Source organism: Antechinus flavipes, chromosome 6 (genome assembly GCF_016432865.1).
Source record: "Antechinus flavipes isolate AdamAnt ecotype Samford, QLD, Australia chromosome 6, AdamAnt_v2, whole genome shotgun sequence".
Classification (NCBI taxonomy): Eukaryota; Metazoa; Chordata; class Mammalia; order Dasyuromorphia; family Dasyuridae; genus Antechinus; species Antechinus flavipes.
The window spans coordinates 253,423,422-253,442,554 of NC_067403.1; the positions used below are offsets into that span (position 1 = coordinate 253,423,422).

The 19,133-nt window shown below is 47.7% G+C and overlaps 1 protein-coding gene and 1 long non-coding RNA gene across 8 annotated transcripts in view; one reads left to right on the forward strand and one right to left on the reverse strand.

The window, feature by feature from the left end:
- The first annotated feature begins 5,145 nt into the window (after nt 1-5,145).
- On the forward strand, nt 5,146-16,542 carry LOC127541870 (uncharacterized). The gene is made up of 2 exons (XR_007948494.1): nt 5,146-8,656; nt 14,488-16,542. It is a non-coding gene; the product is annotated as an uncharacterized LOC127541870 (long non-coding RNA).
- Nucleotides 16,543-17,971: 1,429 nt separating this feature from the next.
- Nucleotides 17,972-19,133, reverse strand: part of RAB3IL1 (RAB3A interacting protein like 1) — a 54,493-nt gene continuing 53,331 nt past the window's right edge. For all 7 annotated transcript variants that reach the window (XM_051967165.1, XM_051967159.1, XM_051967160.1 and 4 more), the window contains one exon: nt 17,972-18,387. In XM_051967165.1, coding sequence (XP_051823125.1) covers nt 18,305-18,387 — 83 coding nt within the window. In that variant the 3' untranslated portion in view covers nt 17,972-18,304. The remainder of the gene's footprint in view (nt 18,388-19,133) is intronic.

Genomic DNA, 19,133 nt, shown 5'->3' on the forward strand with positions numbered 1-19,133 from the left:
GAGGACCCCCGGGGCAGGAGGCGTGAGGACCCCCGGGGCAGGAGGCGTGAGGACCCCCGGGGCAGGAGGCGTGAGGACCCCCGGGGCAGGAGGCGTGAGGACCCCCGGGCAGGAGGCGTGAGGACCCGGAACAGAGCTCTAGAGCTGGGAAGTCACCTCCGCCAGCCTCCGTTTTACAGAGAACCGCGTCTCCTAGGGAGGAAACGGCAGATCAGGAATTCGAACCCAGGCCCCCTGACTCTTTCCATCTCAAGTGACTCCTCCAGGGTCACACAGCAACGGGCATCAGAGGGGGGATGTAGACCCCTCAGCTCCCTCCCTTCCTCATCTGCAGTGGGCAGTGACGCCATCAGGGCTGGGGCAGGGGCAGGCCCGAGGCCAGGAGCCACTCCCGGGTGCTGCCACCATCCGCGTGAGGGGCCCTGTCCCGTTTGTTGGAGCCGGGACAGCTCCGACAGGGAACCCCAGAGGGGGAGCCATTAGCTGGGGGAGGGGGGCAGGAGACCTGACCAAGGTGCCGCTTCTCTCCGGGGCCGCCCCGAAGGGCCGGGAAGACAAGGGGAGCCAGCGATAAGGGCCGGCTCTGGGATGCTTGGAAGTTTCCAAAGCCCTCCACTAAGCCATTTCATTAGGGGAGGGGGAATACTCCCTCCGTCGGTGCAGATAGCAGCCCCTGGGTAGCTGATTGCCTCTGAAGGTTATGAAAGCCTGGACCGGCCTTTCTCGCCGTCCCCACCCCGGCGCGGCCTTCAGGAATACAGAGTCCCTCCACCACGGGATGAAGGTGGGGTGGGGGGAGGGAAGGGGGAGTACGATTGTTGTTGTTTATGCTAATAATAAGCCGGGGGGGGGGGGAAGGGGGGAGCCGGAGGCTGGCGGGAGCTCCGAGGAGATTCCGAGCCGTGCGGGCGCCCGCTGCCCTCTGAGCGGCTCCGCGACAGAAAGGGCTTCAGCGGGGGCGCACAGATGGGGGCGGGGAGAGATTCGGGGCATCCGTGAGCTTGCACGAAAGGCAAAATGACCCCTTCTTCCTCCTACTGAAATGGAGCATTTCCCCAAAGCGGGGAGGGGGAGGGGCAGGTCTGATAGGGAGTCTGGGGGCTCCCGGGCTGTCAGAGAATGGGCCCACGTGTAATCAGCGCTTCTTGCCAGAGCCGGGCTGGCGGAGGGGGTGAGCCGCCCGGCCCTCTTTCTGCTCCCCGGCCAATCCCCGCAGAACCGGGGGGCAGGGGCGGGGGCCAGAATGAGGCGAGTGTCCGCCAGGCGAAAGGAGGCTCTTTGTGGAAGCGCCCGCCGTTCCCCCCCTCCCCCACCCCCGCTGGGGGCGCCGCTCTGGACCCAACTGCTGTCAGTCAGCAACTGTTATAAGGCCCGGCGTGGGCAGAGCCCCGGGCGGGGGCGCTGCGCGGGACCGGGGGAAGGCGGAGGGGCCCGGGGGGAGGCAGAGGGGTCTCCGGGAGTGGGAGGGGGTGAAGGAGGGGAGGAGAGGGGGGAGCTCAGGATGGGGGTTATTTTCTTCTCTGAGCAGAGATTAGTGCAGGGGTTTGCACCGTATCTAGAGTCACGTCAAGAATCCAAATGCTTCTGGCTCTGGAGAAGAGTGACTATGAGTGTGTGTGTGAGAATGAGTGTGTGTAGGTGACTGAGGGTGTACGTGTGTATTAGTGTGTGTGTTTGTATGGATGGATGAATGTGTTTATATGTGGCTGAGTGTATGTATGTGTGTGTATGTGTGAGGGAGGAGACTCAACCACTCAAGTGTGTGCACACCATTGTCTGGCTTCCCGGCAGCCCGTGGGGTGGCCGTGCCCATTGGCCCTCAGAGGGGCCCCTGCATTGGGAGTCAGGTGCCCTGCCCTAGCCTGGAATCCCAGTTTTTCTCTTTAGCACTTGTGTGACCTTGGCTCTCACTTCTCCCCGCTCTCTTCCCTTGTGTAATGAGACGTGTGGCCTAGATGGCCCCGAGATGCCCTCTCTCTCTCTCTGTCTGTCTCGCTTGAACCCCAGGCTTGGGCAGTGGAATACTATGAGCTTTTCCCCCTTCCCCTTCTTTCTGCCCCTCCCCCCCATTTAAGATGGAGGTATAGCTGATTACAGGATCACAGATTTAGAGTTTACTTAATCCAATCCCCTAGTGATTTACCAAGAATAGAAGTGACTTGCCCAAATCACAGAATTAGTAAATGGCACAGCCAGGATTCTAGCCTCAATCCTCGGGACACAGCCAGTGATCTCAGTGGCCCCCAGGGGCTCTCCAGTCAGGGAGAACCCGCCCCCCCATAGGGCTTACAATGAATCAGAAGAGAGTCCTCTTCCTTCCTTCCTTCCTTATTGTGCAGCTCCTCCATGGAGGGGGCCACTCCCTGCACCTGGAATTTGAAATGCACACACTTCTTCTGGCATCCAAATGGTCGGGAGCCCCAGAAAGGAGGGAGTTTCATTCTTTCCTCCCCCTCCCCTGCCTCACACCATTCTGGGTCATTTCCTATTCTGAGACTGAAACATGCTTCTCCTCCCCTGTGCTCTCCCCTTCCAGAGGTGGTAGAATGGCAGGTGTTTAAATTCAGAAGCTCTTTAGGAAGGAAGGAGCACATAGGATGTCAGAGCCGAGCCACACCTTAGAACAGAGAATGTCCACGTTTGATGGGATCCTAGAATACAGGATGGCAGAACTGGGAGGGAACTTCAATCCTTTAGTTCAAATTTTCAGTTTACAGAGAGGGACAAAGTATTATAATCCCATCTCTAGGGCTGCACTCCCAGCACTATAATTCATGAGCCCCCACCAGTGTGTTTCTTTAGCGATTGGCCGGTAGAGTCAATTACCACAAAGCAAGGCATTTATTGTAATAATTTGGTTAAAAAAAAAAAAAAGCTACAAAACCTCTCCCCTCTAAACCCAAAGTACTTGTTCCCTCTCAGATACACGCTGTCCGGGGGGAAGGGAGGCTCCAATTTAAAATATGGTACTAGTAGGCCATACATAGTAGGATTGCACATAAAGAGCAGCTCACAACTCCTACTACTTTGGGGCCTGGAGGTCTTTTCTCTCTGTGGCATGAATACTGTCTCTGCTGGGCTTGGTGCTCAGCTGGTTCCCAAGGTCTTCCCCCTGCTGTCCAACTATCCATTGCCAGGGCCACTTCTCTCTTGATTCCATAGCCAGCTCTTTTCTGGATCCCATTCCTTGAGGCTACTTCCTTCCTTAAGTGATTATCTTTCTGTAACTGGGTCTGTCTAGACTATGTGTTTTTTCCTCTCAATTATGCCTTGAACTCTCAAACTGCTGAAAGGTGAGTATTTCTTAGGCCATTGCTTGACCCTGTGGTCAGTGTTGGGGTGGGGATGGGGGGAAGAGAGGGATCTCCTTTTCTCTTCTTCGGGAATCTTCCAGAGAGCACTCCTGAGCTGGGATATTCCACCCCTCCAACTCCCCAGGCCTTAGCTACTGAAAGCACGCCAAGATACGGCTAATATGTTTGCTCAGCCAGCCCTCTTGTTCCCCTCTGACTCAATCAGAGACTTGTTCATATTTTGTTAAGGATTCAGCGGGCTTTGACACATAGCACTCCATCAGCTCTGCTATCTACTTTTTCTGTGTTGACATCAACTGTGTTGAGAGGGAAGGATGTGCTTTCCATGACATCAGATCTCTGCGCATGAATGCACAATATAAGGCTAATAAAGAAGGTGAGCTCCAGTTGCAAATGCAGAAGTCTGCACTGAGACTTGGTTGGATGCATCTAATAATAGTTAGCATTTAAGTATAGCAAAGCTCTGTTCCCGTCTCATTTGAGTCTCAAAACAACCCTGTGAGGTGGATGCTCTTATTATACCTATTATTCAGATAGGAAACTGAGGGTGAAAGAAGTCCAGATTCACATGGCTAGTAATTCTCTGAGGTCAGATTTGAACTTAGTTTTTTCCAACTTCAAACCCATACATGCTCTTAAGCAGTGCACCACTTAGGTGCCTTCGGTTCTGAAAGGATAGATAGATAGATAGATAGATAGATAGATAGATAGATAGATGGATGATGGGTGGATGAATGGATGGATAGATGGATGGATGGATACATAGCTTGATAGATGGATGATGGATGGATGAATGGATGGATAGATAGATGATGGATGGATACATAGCTTGATAGATGGATGATGGATGAATGGATGGATAGATAGATGGATGGATGGATACATAGATAGACAGACAGATAGATGATGGATGGATACATAGATAGACAGATAGATGGATGGATACATAGATTGATGGATGGATAGATAGATGGATGGATGGATGGATAGATAGATACTCTTTGTAGACAATATGTCTTGGCTCACTGTCTTGCACCTGGCACCTGTATATGGCCCTTGGTGTTCTAGAGTACTCTCAGAGATCTCAGAATTTTACTATCATTAGCTTGAGCTTCCACAAACTGTGTTATTCCAATCACTCTTTTTTTTTTTAACTTGGTACTATCTGGTTTTGTTTTACACAAGTGTTTTCCCCCTCAATAGTTATTTTTTTCCCAATTACACAAAAAGATAGTTTTCAACATTCATATTTGTAAGATTCTGTGTTCCAATTTTTTCTCCCTCCTTTACTTCCCCCTTCCCAAGTCAGCAATCTGTTACAGCCAACCACTCCTGCAATGTCGGAGGTGGGCAGGGATACCCCCTTGTATCCCACCTCAGTCTCTATGGGTAGTTAAAGCTCAGTGTAGCTCTGTTTCTACTTAGCATCCATCCTGCTGTGGTCACATCCAAAGGCAGCATCGTTATCGATGTGGGATGAATCCTCATTTCAGCTACCACAGGGAAAGCTGAACTCCCAGCGATCACTGACTGCCCACCGAGATGCCGGGGTCCCCCTCCAGACCTTCCGAACTTCAAAGTGATCGCCTCGAACCCCTTAAGCAGTAGTTGGGAGTCAAGGAGTTGGCTGACTTTAATGATCATTTCATTCTTCAAAATATGGAGGAACCGACAAGGAAGAACTTATATCCTGGATCTGATTCGCATCAATAAGGAATCGTGTCCTTGAGAGGAAAGGACCACGTCAAACTAGAATTTGTAAGAGAGGAGCTGGGTATAGTCTGCCATGCTCATTCAATTTCAAGGTTCAGCTAGTGGGTGCCTCAGTGCACAGAGCCAGGAGTTCATCTTCCCAAGTTCAAAACCAGCTTCAGACATTTCCTAGCTGTGTGACTCTGGGCAAGTCACACACCCTGTTTGTCTCATTTGTAAAATGACCTGGAGTAGAAAATGATAAATCACTCCAGTTATATAAAAAAAAGAAACAAACAAACAAAAAAAAAAAAGATGAGGTCACAAAGAACTGAACTTCTAAACAGCAGCAATGAACTTTAATGAAGACAGCCAGCAAGAAAGCCTTCAGGCAAGGATGACTACTTTGCTCTTTCAGCCCAGCCAACGATCTGCTGGCTCAAAGATTCCTTTGAATCTGAATCTTTGCAAACCCCCTTTATCAGGCTTTATTCTCTACAGTCATTCCCAACTTTATCCGGCAAGATGTCTGCTCCGGAGGAACCTAGTCTCTCCCGACGCTCCCGGTTGGCCTGAAAATAAAAAAGGGCACTAGAGCAAAGGGGCAAGTCAACAGGACCCTTGACGTGGCTCCTTCATTCCACGTTTTTTATTGTGCAGACCTGCCAGCAACAACATTCCTGGTTCTTGTGCAATATTTTGTTAGCGACAGTCACCCTTCCTAATTGTCTTTCTCAAATTTCATCCCATTAGATTCCGCTGGACTTTCTCTCCTGTCAAGATCTTTCGAGATTATCGCCATCTTCGCGGAAGCTGTCCAGAACACCATCAAAATGGATTCCTTTTGGAGAGACAGGTCCTTCAGAGACTTATGTTCCAAGTGACCTTGCACTGATTTCATTGAACCCTATCACACCTCAGGGCCTCTGAAATGACAGCCACCCTCATTTACCAGAGTTGGGCCTCTCTAGCCACTCAGGAAAAATGAAGTGGGTGAAAAATGCTTCTCACTCAGACTCTCTGGCATGTTCAGGTCAAATGAGACAGTGTGTGAGACCTTTTGCAAACCTTAAAATGTTCTTTAAATATTATCATCAAAAAGATCGCATTTCTTTTTTCTGGTACAGCATGACAAATGTGGAAATATGTATAGAAGAATGGCACATGTTTAACATATATTGGATGATTTGCTGTCTGGGGGAGGGAAAGGAGGCAGAAAAACTTGGAACACAAGGTTTTACAAAGGTGAATGTTGAAAACAATCTTTGCTAGGAAAATAGGGGAATGGGATGTGATGGGGGAGGGTGAAAAAAAGAGGGCATATTGCAAGGAAGGAGAGTTCAGGAGCAAAACAGTTTTGAGGAAGGATAGAGGGAGAGAGAGAATAAGTGGGGGAAATATAATTAACAATGGTAATTGTTTTAAAAAAATTCAAAGTAAGTGTCTCTGATGGAATATTATTGTTCTCTGGGAAATGATGAGCAGGATGCTTTCAGGAAAAAAAAACAACCACCTGGAAAGTCCTCCACGAACAGAATGAGATATACTGTATACAAAGTAATAGCAATGTCCTGGGATGACCAGCTGTTAAGTGACTTTGTTATTCTCAGTAGTACAGTCATCAACACCTCCTTTGAAGGACCCATGATGAAAAAGGTTCCCATACCTAGGGAAGGAACTGATTGTATCTGAATACAGATCGAAGCATTCTCTATCACTCTCTCAATCTCTCTATTTTTAACTTCATTTTTCTTGAGAGTTTTTATTTCCATTAGGGTGGGAGATCTTTCACAACTTGATTTTTATGGAAATGTTTTGGATAATTTCACATGTGTTAGCAATACCACAAAGACAAAACAGTGCACACGCGTTTATTTAATGCTTACTATATTTCAGGCACAATAGGAAATAGTGTAGATATAAAGACAGATAAATTCGCATGCACATATTGGCCTTTCTCTCTATACACACGTGTGTATGATGGGGGAACCCTGAAACTGTCCTCCTTGAAACTGTCCTTCTTGACCTTTGGGGTGAGCCCTGAAACTCTGACAGGAACCCATCCTTCAGAACAGTTAAGTGATTTCATTAAGATTGGCCCAGGACCCTCTCCCTACTTAGCTCCAACTTAAGTGGTCTCATTTAGCTGGAGACCTAGATTTCTATGGACCCCTGTTGAGCTGAAAATTGTCTCAGGACCACTCCTGGTAAGTGGTCTCATCTAGGCCTGGGAGCAGTGATAGCATTGAGGGAATCTCATTCAATTGAAACCTCAGTTTCAGATTCCTTATAAAAAAAGGCAACTTGGCATTCATTTCTTGGCAGAGGCCCCAAAGCAGGACCATGCCTTGTCAAGGAACCTCTCTCTCTCTCCTTGGCATAGCTTCCTGCCAGGACCCTGCCCACTGTGAAGAGACCCCCTCTTCTCAATGTTAACACCCCTCTTTATCTCTCTCTGCCAGAGATTCCTCTGCTGCACCTTTACTCCTCTGTCGGGACCTTGCCACTGAGAAAGTCAGCCTCCTAGCAAAAGCTGACTTCTCAGTGCCAATAAAGTCTTTTTGCCAGTCTAACTGTTCAGGTTTGGGAATTCTTTCATGTTGGACCTGTGCCGACCAGAAGGGGTTCCCACAACTCTCTGACTGCCACTAATCAAATCATGTACACACACACACACACACACACACATTCCTTATTCTCAAGAAATTCATATTTTAATGGAGAAGAAAATAAGTGGAAACATATAAGGGATATACATAGCAGATAGAAAGAAATCTGAAAGGGAAAGTGATTAGCAGTTGGGGAGGCAGAAAGGCCTCTTTAAAAAAGGGAGGTTTTGGTTGAATCTTGAAGGAAGCTAAGGTAACAGAGGTATAGGAATGGAGGGAGATTATTCCAGACATGGTGATGAGATTAGTGGCAGTCGGAGAGTTGTTAAAATTCCCTTAGGTTTGGTGCACAGGTTCTTCATGAAAGAATTCATGAAACCCAAAATATTAATGGCAAAAATGGATGTTTATTGTTGGATAGGTAGCCGATTTTGCTAAGAGATTGACTTCTTTAGTTGTAAATTCTGGGCTAACTCCCTGAAGGCCTCAGGATCAGCCAGAGTGCACAGGACAAGCAAAAGTCCTTGGTCTTTAGGAGTAGAAGTGAAGGAGATGGACAAAACTTCCAGGAGTTTTGCCAAGGAGCCTTCCTTGATTCTAGAGTCCAGAATCTCCACACTTTTCTCCTCCTAGCCCTGAGGCCAAGTAATGTTCTCTGCCTCTCTCACTTCACTCCCTAATCCTTCCCTACAATTATCTTAACCCCAAGCATTGAGCCAGCATTTACTAAGAGAAGAGAAATTCTCAACATATGCTAATAGAGTTATTGTCCAATAGGTAATTAGCCTTAAGCCCTCAGTTGTCTGATTCAAGCACCTCTTTTAAGAGTTTCCACCCTCTACATCTCCCGCTTTCTTTTGTTTTAGAACACTGGTGGTCACGCCATCCCTGACTTCTCAGGAAAGGAGGTGAAAACACCAAAAAGGTAATCACACACACCCCTCCCAGTTCTCAGGAAGGGAGATGAAAGCACTAAAAAGAAGATGATCACACCCTCCCTGACTTCTCAGGAAGAGAGATGAAAAATACCAAAGAGAAGTGGTAAGTCAAGCCAAATATTGCTAGCAGGTTTCTGGGCTGAAGGGTTTTACTAGAAACAGGAATGCACAAACCCATCAGCATGGGAAGTATTACACAAGCACATAGCAATAAAGCACAGGCTAGCAGTGATGACTCTCCCCACAGCTGGTGCAGGCTTAATGTGGTGTAACAAACATGAATTGTACATTCAAGTAGTGATATAACAAACAATATAAATCAACATGGTGTTGCAAAGTATTTCCAGAAGTCCTAGAAGGAGGGTATGCAAACAACAGTCACACATACTCCTTCTTCAGCAACCAAGAGATAGTCCAAAACCAATCTATTGTCCATTGCTTCACATGTCAGGGAATCCAATGATCCTCACAAGTTTTTGAAGTCCTGCAACAGTCTTTTTATGTGTTAGGGAATCCAGTGATTCCTGCAGATTTTCAAGTCCTAAAACAATCTTATCATGTCTCAGAGAACCCAATGATTCCTGAGAGTTTTGAAGTCCAACAATTTTTCATGTCTATGAGTCAAATGCCATAACTGCCAGGCTCTTTCCATGGTGGGCACAATCAGCAATGGAACCACCCAATGTTTCTTGGGTCTTCTCCTTTGTTTCAAGGGTCTGTTCCATCTCTCTCTGATGGACAAGGTGAATACAGCTCATTGGCACCCATCCAATTCCTTCTCCATCTGTGGAGATACAAGTAAATCCTCTTCCCCAAGCAGTTAATCTATCTGATCCCTTCCATTCACCACTTTCTGGGTCTCTCCACCTCACCTGGCAATTATCTAAAGATAGTGGAGCCGCTGGCACTGGACACTGCCCTTTCGGTGGGTTATAAAACCTGTCTGCCGGAGCCAGTGCATCTTTGTCAAAAATCAAGAAGTTAATAGCATAAAGGGTTAATAGTATAAAGAACTTCTAAATTCTCTAGGATTACCTGTGGCTCCCCCTTTCTTTTGTTTTTGGAGGAGCATCTAAATGTCTCTGTTTCTCCTCTCTACTATTGCCCGTCCTTAAGGATTAAAGGGTATGCCAGTGGTGTGTAAAATCTTATACTGTGCACAAAAGTGTGCAAAATGTTAAGAAGCATATGCAGGTCCATTATCTGTTTTTATTGCTTGTGGCACACCCATAATTGCAAATACTTGTGTAAGGAATTCAGTGACCACTCAGGCTGTCTCTTTGGCTGCTGATATTGCAAAAGTGAATCCTGAAAAGGTGTCTACCATAACGTGGATAAAAGACAGATGACTGAAAGATTTATAATGGGTCACATCCATTTGCCAGATTTCATTGGGTCTCAAACTACGAGAGTTCTTCCCTGAAGGGAGCATAATAGCATGGAAAGGAAGGCAAACTGTATAGGCTTTTACTATGCTCCTAGCTTCCTCGTTTGTTATCCCAAATTGCAAACGTAAAGCCTGATGATATTTAGAATGAGATTCTTGGGCTTCCTGAAATAAAGAAGTATTGGCCAACATGGTTAGAAAGCTACCTGCCTTTGAATTACCATCAAAAATAAGACCTGGAAGTCCACTATGAGAGTGGACATGAAAGATATAAATCTTATCTGCATGCCTTCTCACTTGCTCTTGAAGTTCCTTAAAGAGCTGATATATATTGGAAGCTACAAATTTCATTTGGGTTGTGGCAATTCTTTGTACCACATCTACTGAATAGGCTGAATCAGATATTATATTTATATTTCCTGGATAATAAGAGCTAGAATGATTACATACAATTCATTCTGCCAAGTGGATTGAAAAGGAGTTTTGACTATTCTCTTTATAGTTAAGTCACAAGAATATACAGCACAAATATAATGTTTGGATGCATCTGTAGAGATAGTTGGTCCTTTAAGAGGAACTTTAGAAACCTTTTCTTCAAGAATCCACCACCAATTATGTAATAGTCAGGTTATCTTTAATGGAGATCCATGTGTAAGATTTGGAGCCATGGCCAATAAAATTTGCCACTCTGGGATGGTTTCACAGCATACATTAATTTGTCTTGGTAGGTGTATATCTTGGCAGGTCTTATCCCAGATAATTGTACTGCTCACTTAATGGCCTTTAATAAAATTCTAGTCACAAGCACTGGTTAAGGAGTAAGGCTTTGTTCTGGTTGTGCCGGGAGGTTTACCCACTCTATCATACTGTCTCCTTGATGAAGGACTGCTGTGGGTGCCTCTAGTGTAGCAAAAACTGATATTTCCAAGGGTTTTTGAGTGACTCTTTCAACCACATTGGATAAAGCCAGTTCAACTTCTCTCAAAGCCTCTCGAGCTTCTTTTGTAAGCTGACGTGGTGAGTTTAAAGCACTGTCTCCCCTTAAAATGTCATATAATGGTTGCAATTGATAGGTAGTCAAGCCTAACATTGGACGCATCCATTGGATATCTCCTATCAATTTCTGAAAGTCATTTGAGGTGTTTACCTTCTCTGTTCTTCAGGACAGTTTTTGTACTGTGAGCATCTTAGGGTATACTTCATATCCTAAATTTTGAAAAGGAGCATGTCTTTGAATTTTTTCTGGAGCTATGTACAATTTGTAATTCCTTAATGTTTCCATGTTTTTTGTAGACATGCTCCTAACATTCAGGTTCACATCCCTATATATCATCCATATAATATAATAACATTACATTTGGAAATGCTTTTCTTACTGGAATAAGAGCAGCAGCAACATACATTTGACACGTGGTAGGGCTGTTTTTCATTCCCTATGACAAAACTGCCCATTCATATCTTTTATAAGGCTCAGCTAAGTTAACCCTGGGCAGTGAAAAGGCAAATCTTTTCATATCCTCCTTATTTAGAGGGATAGAATAGAAACAATCCTTAATGTCTATAACCCAAAGAGGCCATTCTCTAGGCAATTGAGTAAGAGATGGAAGCCCAGGCTGAAGAGTTCCCATAGTTTCTATCTATTCATTCACCTTTCTTAAATCAGTCAACATCCTTCATTTTCCAGATTTCTTTCTTACAACAAATACTGGGGAATTCCACAGACTTAGAGAAATATCCTTGGTCAAGTTGCTCCTGTACTATATCTAATGAGGTCTGAATTTTATCGCAACCTAAGAGCCACTGTTCTAGCCACACTGGTGTATCAATTTTCCATTGGATAGGAACAGGTGAAAGTGTTGGCAGGCCTTCAACAGCAGCCCTGCTTAAAAAACCGAAGTACTCATTTTTAATCCTAATTATTGTAAAATATCTCTTCCCCACAGATTGATGGGATTTTTTAAAATAACTTTTTATTGATAGAACCCATGCCAGGGTAATTTTTTACAGCATTATCCCTTGCACTCACTTCTGTTCCAATTTTTCCCCTCCCTCCCTCTACCCCCTCCCCCAGATGGCAAGTAGTCCTATACATGTTAAATAGGTTACAGTATATCCTAGATACAATCTATGTGTGCAGAACCGAACAGTTCTCTTGTTGCACAGGGAGAATTGGATTCAGAAGGTAGAAATAACCCGGGAAGAAAAACAAAAATGCAAACAGTTTATATTCATTTCCCAGTGTTCTTTGGGTGTAGCTGCTTCTGTCCATCCTTGATCAATTGAAATTGAGTTAGATCTCTTTGTCGAAGAGATCCACTTCCATCAGAATACATCTTCAAACAGTATCATTGTTGAGGTATATAATGATCTCCTGGTTCTGCTCATTTCACTCAGCATCAGTTCATGTAAGTCTCTCCAAGCCTCTCTGTATTCATCCTGCTGGTCATTCCTTACAGAACAATAATATTCCATAACGTTCATATACCACAATTTACTCAACCATTCTCCAATTAATGGGCATCCATTCATTTTCCAGCTTCTAGTCACTACAAACAGGGCTGCCACAAACATTTTGGCACAAACAGGTCCCTTTCCCTCCTTTAGTATCTCTTTGGGGTATAAGCCCAGTAGAAACACTGCTGGATCAAAGGGAATGCACAGATTGATAACTTTTTGAGCCTAGTTCCAAATTGCTCTCCAGAATGGCTGGATGTGTTCACGATTCCACCAACCATGTATCAGTGTCGATGGGGATTTTTTCAACTATAAAAGGAATAAAAACTCCTGTTTTGCCTTCAAAAGTCCATCTCAAAGGGGCAGCACTAATTTCAGTTGCTATTGATACGCCATACATGTAGGGGGGGGGGGGTCTGCCTTAATCTTTGGCCAGTGACTGGGCCAGTTGGCTCCTCTAATGCCTTTACAATCTGTACCTGTGTCTACCAATCCTTCCAATGGCAGGCCATTTGTATAGATCTCACGATCATAGGTCGGTCAGCTATCACGGCTGCTGTCCAGTATATTCCTGGATTTTGTGGCTTGGAGTCAGAATCTGGGTGACTATCACCAGGTTGCTTCTTAGGAGTCTATCAGTAAACCGGAAGCTACTACTTCTCCTGGGTGATAAGTCCCACATTGTCGACCTGTATTAGTGACTGGGCGCTTATCTACACATTCCCAGTTTCCCACATCAGTGTGTGGATGTTAGGGTTAGGGTCAGAGTCAGGAGAGAAACTGTCCTTTAAAAGGATAGTCTTGAGGCTTCAGATTGAAAAGGAAGCCAAGTTCCCAGGCCTAGATCGGGCCCAGATCTCCTATTGGAATTAACAACAGTTAACTTATCTGGGGGGAGACTCCAAGAGGGCTCACAGATCAAAAGGGAAAAGTTTCAGAGAGAGAATCTTAAAGGGAACAGAGTTTCAATAAAGTCCCCTTCAATGGGAGACTTAAGTTTCCTAAGTAGAAACAGTATGTATTTATTTGGGCCACATTGTTGCCTGTTTCTTTCCATAACTATCTATTCCTCCCAATGGCATTATGGTTCCCTGTGGTAGAACCTATCAATTAACTGTAGAGTCTGATATATTGTTTCAGTCCACATCCTTTCCCCTTGGTTTAGGAAACAATATAAACCTTTGTGGAGACTTGGGAGCCTGAGTTTGACTAATTACAAATCATAGAGCCCGCCCTTTGAAGCTGGAGTGGCTACAAATATAAAGTTACACACTTGGGTTCAAACAATTCGTTTCCCAAGTCCTCAATGCAGGAGGTGAGAATAGGCAACAGTGTGTCTGATGAAAGACTGGGGGTCATTGCGGATTGCTACCTCAGTGTGAGCCTGCAGAGTAATAAGGCAGACTGAAAAATTAATGGGAGCTTAGGTTGCATAAGCAATGACTCATGGGTATGAGAATTTATGTAAGCACTTTATGAGTCCCTAGGTTATAGAAATGCTAAGTACTGTTATCATGATGATTACGATGATTGCAGTGTGCTTTAGGATTTACGAAGCATTTTACATCATTTCGTTTTACCCTCACAAATATACTGGGAAAGAAATACTATTATCATTCCCATTTTATGGAGGTGGAGACTGATTCAATTGAAGTGTCTTAGGGTCATGACATCCTAAGTGTCTGAGGTAAGATATTCATCAAGTCCTTCCTGACTCTACCTCCAGAGCTCCAGGATGACAGCCTAAACCCCAGTAAGAGAACAGGAAACAATACAAGTTTTGGAGACAGGGAGAGGAACTGGACTACAATTTCATTGATAAGGGAACTTGTGGGTGAGGGAATTTCCTTCCATTCCAATTGCCACTTTTCTCTGCAATTTAGAATCTCCTTAGTTGCTTCAAGCACCAGGACCAGGGAGCCCCCACTGACTTCAAGATCAATGTTCTGTTTACACCAGCTGCCTCTCATACTAATAAAAGAGTAATGAGAGCTCAGGTTTCTATAGTGCTTTAAATGTGAATTATGAGTCACTTGACATGCTCTTCAAAAGCACTTGAGAAAGTGGCTGCTATTTCTTACCTCATTTTACAGATTTAAGGGAGCCGAGTTGGCTCTGCCTCTAGCAGACTTACTCCAAACCACACAACCATGTCAGATACTGGATCAGCTTTTCCGTGTACCTTTATTGGACAAGGTAGCAGTCAGATACTGGATCAGCTTTCGCCGTGTACCTTTATTGGACAAGGTAGCAGTCAGATACTGGATCAGCTTTCGCCGTGTACCTTTATTGGACAAGGTAGCAGTCAGATACTGGACCAGCTTTCGCCGTGTACCTTTATTGGACAAGGTAGCAGTCAGATACTGGATCAGCTTTTGCCGTGTACCTTTATTGGACAAGATAGAAGTCAGATACTCGATCAGCTTTTGCCGTGTACCTTTATTGGACAAGGTAATGGAGAACATGGGCATTGAGGCAGGTACCATTTTTGCCTTCCTTCAGTGCCTGGTTATGCCTGATTATACAGTAGGTGCTTAATAAATGTTGAGTTGATTTGACTCTTAGCTCTTTGAGACCTCCAAGCCCAAGCTCATTTGGGGATTGGATAAGAATCACAGAGAGGGATTTTTTCAAAGCCACACAGAAAGTAGGAGATGTGGCCACCTAAGTCCTTACTACACTGGGTGCAGCCCAGGGCGGTGGCTCCTGGTTCCCAGGTGGAGATAAAGGCAAAATGCCAATGGCAAAGCATGCATAGAAGGTTATTACTACTCATTAGATTTAATTTTAAAAAAGGAAAACAATCAATCGTTCATCATCTTACTCATTCTTGACACGTCTGATTGGATTCACAACAAAAGATGAAGACCTCACAAACCTACCCCCTGGTAGAGCAGAGCAAAGGGACTTGGGCGACAGAGACGTCAAGAACTAAGCCGAACTGAGGCCGGCCTGGCCCTTGGAGACCTGGTGAAATCAGGAGTCTGTGAGCCACATCAATTACTTGACCAAAGTCACGGAGCTGGTCTACGGGCCCAGTATTTGAATCCTAGTGTCCTCGGTTTAGAGGCCAGTGCCCTTGCCCTGCGCTTTCGCAGTGTGGGGCCTTAAGACTTTTATGCCAGAGCACTCTGCTAGTTTGTTCAAGCTCTGGTTTAATCCTCAGCCCAATCCTTCATCCAGGGATAAATGAAAAGGATCCGATTTCTTAAAATGTCTGCAAGAAACTCCTCAGTCTTTACCAATAAATCCTTCCTTTATTAAATAGAGATTATCTTACATTTCATTTAAAAAGGGGAGTTAGAAGTGAGCCAGCAGGAGATCTGTGTCCGCAACAGCCCCGGATCACGAGGGCCAGGTGGGGAGAGGGGGGTCCCTTGGGAGGAAAAAGATCCTTCAAAGGACCCCTGGGCTATAGTTACTCCTTCAGGGACTCCCAAGATGTCCCTACCACCACCCAGACCCATCCCCTGAAGGGGATGATAGTGTCCCACCCACGGACTGACGCCAGGAACACGGGGCCAGTGCACTGGTATAGCCCTCCTCACCCTTCCATATCCGAGGCAGCCGCCATTCTGCCAGAGACGAGGGCTCTCGGTCCCCAGCTCCTGGGGAGAGGCACTTCGGAGGCAGGAAATGGGCCTCCTTCCCCCCGCGAGCCTCCTCTGCCTGGTTGGTAGGGTCCCCTGGACAGACTGGGACAGGTGGGAAGCCTCGGAGCTCAAGCTGTGAGGGCCCAACTGTCTCTGGGGTGATGGGGGCAGGGAATTACAGGAATAGGAGATGGTACTGACGCTGGGAGATTATCCGGGAAACCCATTTTAATCGTTGCAACAGGTGGCCACCCGCCTCCCGGCTGGAGGTGGAGGGGGTTGGAAGCTAGGTGGCCCAGGATGCCAATGGAAAGGGGGGCAGGGCTTGAAGCTAGGGGTCCCAATGGAAAGGGGGCAGAATATAAAGCTAGGAAGTCCCAGGATGCCAATGAAAAGGGGGGAGGGGGCGGCTTTGAGGCTAAGGATCCCAGGATGCAAATGGAAAGGGGAGCAGGATTTGAAGCTAGGGGTCCAATAAAAAGGGGGGAATGGTTTGAAGCTAAGGATCCCAGGATGCCAATAAAAAGGGGGGAGCAGGTTTGAAGCTAGGAATCCCAGGATGCCAATGGAAAGGGGGGGCAGGATTTGAAGTTAGGGGTCCAATAAAAAAGGGGGGAATGATTTGAAGCTAGGGATCCCAGGATGCCAATAAAAGGGGAGCAGAGTTTGAAGCTAGGGTTTTCCAAGGTGCCAATGGAAAGGGGGCATGGTTTGAAGCTAGGAGTCCCGGGTGCCAATGGAAAGGGGCATGGGTGAAGCCAAGGGTCCCAGGGTGCCAATCCTATTGCCCGGCTCATGGGTGTGGGCCCAGCTGCAGGAGAGTCCCTAAAGCCTTCATTTACCAAGGGGGCCTTTTAGGGGAGGCTCATGAACAACTCGGGTTCTTGTTGGGGGGCCATTCCACACTACTACCCAACCTTTCCTGCCCCCCACAGCAGCCCTCTCGCTAGGCTGTCCCCGAGCCTTTAGGCTGATCTCCAGCCAGTCCCTGCTGGGTGCTGAGCCTGTTAAATTCCTCAGGGGAAGCAAGTGTCCTATTTAAAGGGAACAGACTGGAGCGGGCTGATGGGAAAGATCTGCTTCCCTCGCCCTCCCCCCGCACCCTTGGCTGGCTCTGCCCGCCGCCTGGAACGATTGTCATTCGGGAAGCGGCAGAGACGGGGATGGCCTTCCAGCTTAGGCCACGACGGCCAGGGGAGAGCAGAGCTTTCTGGGGGATGGAGGGATGGCCTCTTCCTGGGCCAGACCTGGGCTGCCCCTAAAGCCTTAGGGAGGTGACGGGGATGTCCCTGGGGCCAGCAACACACCAATGGGGAGGGGGGACATGAGACCCCCGTCCCGTTTTAGAGAGTCCCCCCATCACTGGCGAGGGAAGGGGGTGCTCCAAATGCCCCGCCCACCAGGGGGCACGTGGCCCTTGCCCAGACCTGAGCCTGGGGAGCAGCTCGAGGCACCCGAGGGGATGATTGGGAGGGGGGGGAGAAATGTGAGTGCCAAACTTGAACCTGGGGGGAGGATCCCCATCTTTCTTCCCCCCACCCCCCTCGGACTGAGCTCTCCACCTGCTGGTGAAAGTCTGCAGAGGTTTCCCCAAGGGACAAGTAGTTTCTTGGGTGTAACGGAGCCAGGCAGACCCGGGGACGGCTTCCCTGACTGCAAGGACACCACGAGGGGGCGCTGCTCACCACTGGTCAGTGACAGAGGCCGGCCATCGCCCACAATTGTTACTGGGGGGGGGGGGGGGGGAGGACTAGGCTCAGGGAACGGGGTGGCCACGGGCAACTAACAGGGGCTTTGATGTCCTGTTTTGGAGGGGAAGGGCAACAGGCCCGGCTACTTTCCTGAGCTCAGACAGCTCCCGTGTCTCTTTTCCTTTGGCGGGAGAAGGTGCGGTGGCTCGGGGAGGGGCTGGAGACCCCCGCTCCAGACGCCCAGAGACCCACCCCCACCCAGCACCTCCCACGGGCCACGGAAGCCTGCAGGCTTTGTTCTTGTTGATCAGATTTTTTTTTTTCTTCTTTTGGAAAATTCACTGCATCGGTCGGCGGAAGCAACAGAGGCCCCGAAACGGCTCCTTGTGGAGCCCGGGCCCCGGAGCCCGAGATCCAGCCTGAAGGATCAGCTCCGCTCTGCGCCCCTCCTCCCTGCAGGGTTTTCTCCAGGGTCTCCTTGCTGGTGGCAGCCCTCCGGGGTGAACCCTTCAGAGGCCGGAGACCCACCCATCATGTCCTTCTGCCTCAATCAGAGCAGCCCCCAGCCCGGCGGCCCTCTCCCCTAATGCAACGTCCATCCGCGTCCTGGAGCCGCGACCTCGGCACTAGACCTCGTTCGGGTAGAAGCCCAGCTTGGCCAAGGACATCTCCTTCCGAAGCCTCATGATCTCCCAGAAGATCAGTTCCACTAGAAGACAGAAGGGAGAGACTGAGTCAGGCCCAAGGCACCTTTTCCCCCCAGTCCCCAAAAAAACCCCTCCCATGATGCTCGAGAACAGCTCAAAGACCCAGTTACAAAAGGCTACCAAGTGGTTCCATCAGGGACCCGTGAGGGAGGGCAAAGGGTGGCTCCTGTCCTCGGCTCGCAGGGGATACTGAGGCCCGAGGAGGAGGAAGTGACTGATTTGGGATCACTCTGAAAAGCTAGTGAACATTAGGGACGTCTGACCACTATCTCGGGGAACACGATCAGAGCAACACGGGGCCGGGACAGCTCAGAGACGGGGAAATTGTGGCACAGAGAGCAGTTCAAGTGGGGAGGCAGAAGGCCTGGATTCGAGTCCTGCCTGTGAGGTGGGCGGGACCCCTCCTGGAGCCTGCCTTTCCCTTCTGCTGCCCTCTGACTTCCTTCAGAAGCAGGATTCAAATCCAGCCCCTCCTGCCACGCAGACCAGAGTCCCAACTGTCCCACTCTCCTGGGGCCACCTCGACGGCCTGTGTGTCCCGGGGAGGCTGGAACCCAATTACTCCCGATATCTAAGTTGGCTTTTTCTTCATTCAGTGGCAGGCCACCGGACCTGCTTCCCTGCCCTGCATTTAGTGACCATTTAACGTTTGTTGATTTTACTTGGGTCTCACTTCCCCATCTGTAAAATGGGAGAGCTGGACCAGAGGATTTCCCCGAGGTTCCTTCAGCTCCATCCCATGCTCTGA